Consider the following 5,105-nt stretch of genomic DNA (forward strand, 5'->3'; position numbering starts at 1 on the left):
CTTTCCCTTTCTAAAAAAAGGCTTCAGGTTTGTCTTTTTCCACTACTCTGGAACCTGACTTGACCTCCAGGAGTTTTCAAAATGGCTAATGACCTTAAGGTTGTTCCAGCCAGTTTGGTTTCTTTTTGGTTTTTTTTTTTTAGGTGTTGAAGGATGAAGTTTGTGAGGCCCATCTGATTTGAAGATCTAACTCCTCTAAGTACTCTCTAGCCTACTTTCTCCTGTTCTAGCCTTGGATCTTGTTTTTTTCTGGCAGATATAAACTCTGTTTGCCACATGATCCCAGCTGACCTTTTCAGTGAAGATTAAAGCAAAAAAAGCATTAAAGCACATTGGCCTCCCCTAGGTCATCTATTAAGAGTTTCTCCCCTCTGTTGTAGAGCAGACTAATACTCCCCTTGATCTTCCTCTGGCTAATAACATACTAATAGTTTGTTATCCTTGATGGCCCTTGCTAACTGTATCTCTGCCACAGTTACTCTTATTTTATACTTTATCAGAACATGAATCTTTTCTCCTCTGCTCCATGTTCTACTTTCTCCATCACACTTCATTCTGTGTCATTAAAAAAAATCAAACGTTGGTATATTAGTACATTAAAGGAGATGTTCTTTTTGTCTTCACCAATGTATGCACTTCTCCCTGAAAAATGTCATGGTGTTATGAATTTTTCAGTATTAGCAGGAATAGAAGTGCTATATAAACAATGCTTTAACCATTTATTGATTGGTGCTTTAACAACATCTGACTCTGCTAAAATCACAACTAGATGACTGGAAACTCATTGTTTTATTCAAACTCGATGTTGCACCATTGCCACTGAGTTTAGGAATAAATATTGGTGCTGACAAACAAATTCACTGGAAAGAAAATAACATCAAAATTAAACTTATCTCAGCGCTGGACTTTTGGCATGTTTTTCGGTACAGTTATTGAGAGGTGGGTATAACAGAAACAGTTCCCCCAGGGCCTGGCAACAGTGAGGGCACCATCTGGGTTCTGTGGTCTCAGAAAGTGCAAGGAGGAGGGGAGGGAAAACTCAGGAAGGGGGATGAGATGGAAATGTTATGAAGGGAGATGACTGCCATGGCAAGTGAGAATAAGAGAGAGGGAGAGGACAGATATTTTGCTACCTTCAGGGCCTGAAAGAGCTCCTGGTATCTCTGTCCTTCAAATGTGAAATTTATTACTTACATTTTGAAGAAGAAAAAACTAATTCTAGAAATTATCTGAGAGTAAACAATAAGAGAAATGAAGAAAAATAAAAGCTTAGCCTTTTACAGCTTGTTTAAATGTCTCAGCTAAACTATTTCTAGAATAAGGGTCCACTCCTGACCCTTACTGCAGTCAGACTATTCATATGGGCAGGGATTATTCACATGAGTAAGAATCACAAATGTGTTTCCTAATACACTTATGCCAAAAAAATTGAATCCATTTTTCTGCATGTTTCATGGATGAAATACGAAATAATGAAAAAAAAAGCTTCAGAAGTGATCTTATTTCTGTTTATCTCAAGTTGGAAAGAAAACAAATTAATAATTTGCAAACCAACAAGAATTCAACCTTGAATTGCCTCTGGTCATTGATTGTTGCAAGAAAGGAAAAGCAAAAACGCAAAAGAAAACAGAGGATTACATTTTAAAATCAAGGAAAAAGCAGCTCCTATACAGAAGAAATGTTTGTTTTATACTCTGCACAGATGCTGTATAAGCAAAATTCTCAGGATATTAATATAAACTGTCTGAAAAAATTCGACCTGATTTCATAAGACCAGCAAAAACAAAACAAAGGGAAGCATGACGTTTATGGGCTTTTTCTTTTAGCACAACCATGCAAGCTGAGCTGTGAAACTGTGATGGAAATATTAGAGCTGTTGTGCCTGAAAAAAACGCAGTGATCATTTCATTCTTCCTGTCTTTTAATGCTCCAGGGTTTTGGAGACGAATAGGAGCAATAAGTTCACTTTGCAGAATTAATGCTGTAATTCTTTATCATAAGAGCGAAGCATTACCTCAATCTGATTTTTCTACAAAATGGTTCAAAGTCTATTTTTAATGATGGCCCTAATTTGTTAACACCTTTTAAATTATTAATACCCTTTATATTCAAGTAGTTATTGCATGTCATAACAATGTATCTATGCAGGGAAATTTAATAGTATTTTCTGCATGTCAAGAAAAGGCTTGTTCTGTAAAATGCTATTAAAACTGATAATGAGCTAAATATTTGCCATAGCAAACACTGAAATTACTATATCAATCAACTTTGGGTTCTCTTATTCAATAAACAAAATTTAACCTATTAACTTTGCCTAATTTTAGGCAGGAAAATGCCTGTTTTCAGGCATATCTTGCCCTTGACTTCATATCTTTATCATCTGATAACTACATTTTCCTGGCCAATTAAGCCATTGTTTTGAATCAGATGTAGTAATATAAGCCTTTTATTTTGTCTTGAATGCAACTATATTACTAAATCCTAAATGTGATTTTCTCTGAGCAAATGTAGACTACATTTTAAAGTGCACACACACACATATCATAGGAAAATGATAAGCTGTGTTCCTGAAGACACCTTTCACGTTAAAAAAGAGAGAGAAAAAAAAGGATTTGTAAGGAAGTCAAAGGGTAAAATAAAACCTTATACTGCAAATCTCTTAACTCTTCAGATTTCAACATCTCCACAGATTTGTCTACCTGGCAGGATGTTTGTGTTAATATTTTAAGAAAATAACTCCAAAAATATAGAACCCGCATGCAAGCATTGCCACTGACAGGCTCACGAAGGAAGCATCCTCTTTCATGAGCATCTAAAGCATCCATCTGAACGCCGATTGAATACCTAACACCCGATTCGGGGGAAAAAAGAGGCAGGTTCCATCTCTGAAGAGCACACAGAAGCTGAAACGGTTTATCGCAGAGCGGAGAGCCTTGCCTCAGCAGTGGCTGCTGGTGTGTGATGCTGCTGCTCACGCAGAGGCGGCCACGCTCACCCGCTCCGTTGCTGTTGTCACAGCGAAGTGTGGTGCGACCAAGAGGGATCAACGCGCTCCCCCTAGAGGCTGAACTCAACCCCCGGCACGGCTGCAAGGCGCCCCTCACCTCGGCCCGCCGCCCCGGGCTTGCGCTTGGCCCTAGGTCACCTCCTGCAAACCAAAGGACCGCAGAGGGTCATGAGAGGGGTGTTAAAAATATCGGTTTGGCGTTGGTGTCTCGATGTAAAGCGCTAGAAAACAGCCTTCTTTTGCAAGGGCATCCCGCACAGCGCTGCCGCCCCGGGTAGCAGGGGTGCACAAACGAAACAAAGAACAAGATTTTCCTACCCCTGCCTGCAGCGAGGGCCGCGTCTTGCGCGTGCTGGACTCTATCGTGAACTCCAAAGAATCGCAGGGGAAGCTAAGTGGAGTCAAAAGATGTGCTCGCCCCGTTTCGAGGAAAAGAGGCGTATGTACTAACTCAGTAACCTGTGGTTCTTACTCAGAGACAATTTCTCGAATATTTCCAATAAATGATGCAAAGCCACTCCTGAATGGAAATTAACTGTGCTCTAAGTGTCAGTTAGGTAGGACAAGGCTACTTGTAAAGGCTCATGCCTGTGGACCTTGCTCCTGAGCTTACATTGAAATTATTTCTTCTTTTCGCATCCTGCTATACCTCACTGCTGTTAAAAAAAGCACCTGTGAGTAAGAATACCAATTTCATTTAATTAGGGGCAAGAACAGCATTAAGCTTTTTTTCTATATAAATTACACAAAGAGTAGTCCTCAAAATACCAAAATTCACCTCAGAACAACACTGTCGTGTAAAACGTCTTAAACTTTCCAAGACAGAACTCTGTTCCTTAAGAAATGATTTTCTATTAAAGATCTTATATTTGAAAATGATTAATAAAAATAATGATTTTCAAAACAATATCATAGATTGGACATAACTACATGTAATGTCTTAAACTGTTTCATCGTTTTCTGTGGTTATCAAGACATCATGCAACCATTCGTGTATAAAACTGCACTTGATGCAGTCAGGGCTGAGTTCATAGCAGGAACTTGTGTGCAAAAGCAGTTAAGGATAACAGCAATTTTCTCCCCTGGGAGCATAACAAAGCCAGGAAATTCTGAATCACCTTAAGTTTAAAATTTAGAAGAATCTCAAATTTACAGAAAGATTGCTGGTGAAGGTTCAGAAACATTCTCAGTTTCCTTGTAGTGACATGAAGTACATAAGAAATTACCATTAGCAGCTGCAGTTTCACTTAAAAATCATTTTAAAACCGCACTTTGTAGTTTCAAGTACTTCTGCTTACAAAGCTGCTAATATGACAGGAAGACAGGGAAGAGAGAGTGACTTTGCAATAGGGGAGTGTTGCTCATTTCTCTCTCACACTGTGCCAATACAGCGAAGTACACCATCGGAGGTACACCATGCTGAGACACGCACCATCAGCCAGCTAAACACAGCCCTTCAAGGGCTGAGACTGAGCTACTGTGAACAATCTGAGACTGTTCTAAGGGCAAATTTTTTAAGGGGATTATATTTGTTAATAATGACTTGTTAATCTTGCTTTTAGCATATATAAATGTTGGCTAAAATCTCAAACCAGAGAAATAAGATTGTGTATAGCAAAGCCAACATGAAAAAACCTGATGGGTCTCAGGTAGGTAAGGAAAAGGAAGATTACCACATAGGCAATTGCCAGCCATGACTGACTACGTGACTAACGTTGCTGTCCTCGAACAGGCAGAGGTCACCAGCACTGAGGCCATGCTGCTGAAAACGCAGCTGCGCTGGGCAGGGCACGTCTCCAGGGTGGCGGATCACCGTCTCCCTAAGATTGTGTTCTACGGTGAACTCGCCACCGGCTGCCGCAAGAGAAGAGCTCCGAAGAGGAGATATAAGGACTCCCTGAAACAGTACCTCAGCCTTGGCCATACTGACCACCATCAGTGGTCCACCCTGGCCTCCAATCGGGAGATCTGGAGACACACCATACATAACGCTGCTGCCTCCTTTGAGAGCACACAGAGAATCAGTCTTGAGGAGAAAAGACAGCGCAGAAAGAACCGTACACCACCCAAGGAGACCTTCCGGTGTGCTCTTTGCAAC

At 40.3% G+C, this 5,105-nt stretch overlaps 1 protein-coding gene across 1 annotated transcript in view; it reads right to left on the bottom strand.

The window, feature by feature from the left end:
* The window catches only part of TTC29 (tetratricopeptide repeat domain 29), a gene marked incomplete at its 5' end in the record, with an annotated part of 106,160 nt that overhangs the window by 34,740 nt on the left and 66,315 nt on the right, over window positions 1-5,105 (bottom strand). The window contains one exon of the mRNA XM_010143983.1: window positions 2,778-3,148. Coding sequence (XP_010142285.1) covers window positions 2,778-3,148 — 371 coding nt within the window. The remainder of the gene's footprint in view (window positions 1-2,777; window positions 3,149-5,105) is intronic.

Source organism: Buceros rhinoceros, unplaced genomic scaffold (assembly GCF_000710305.1).
Source record: "Buceros rhinoceros silvestris isolate BGI_N320 unplaced genomic scaffold, ASM71030v1 scaffold3299, whole genome shotgun sequence".
In the NCBI taxonomy this organism is placed as follows: Eukaryota; Metazoa; Chordata; class Aves; order Bucerotiformes; family Bucerotidae; genus Buceros; species Buceros rhinoceros.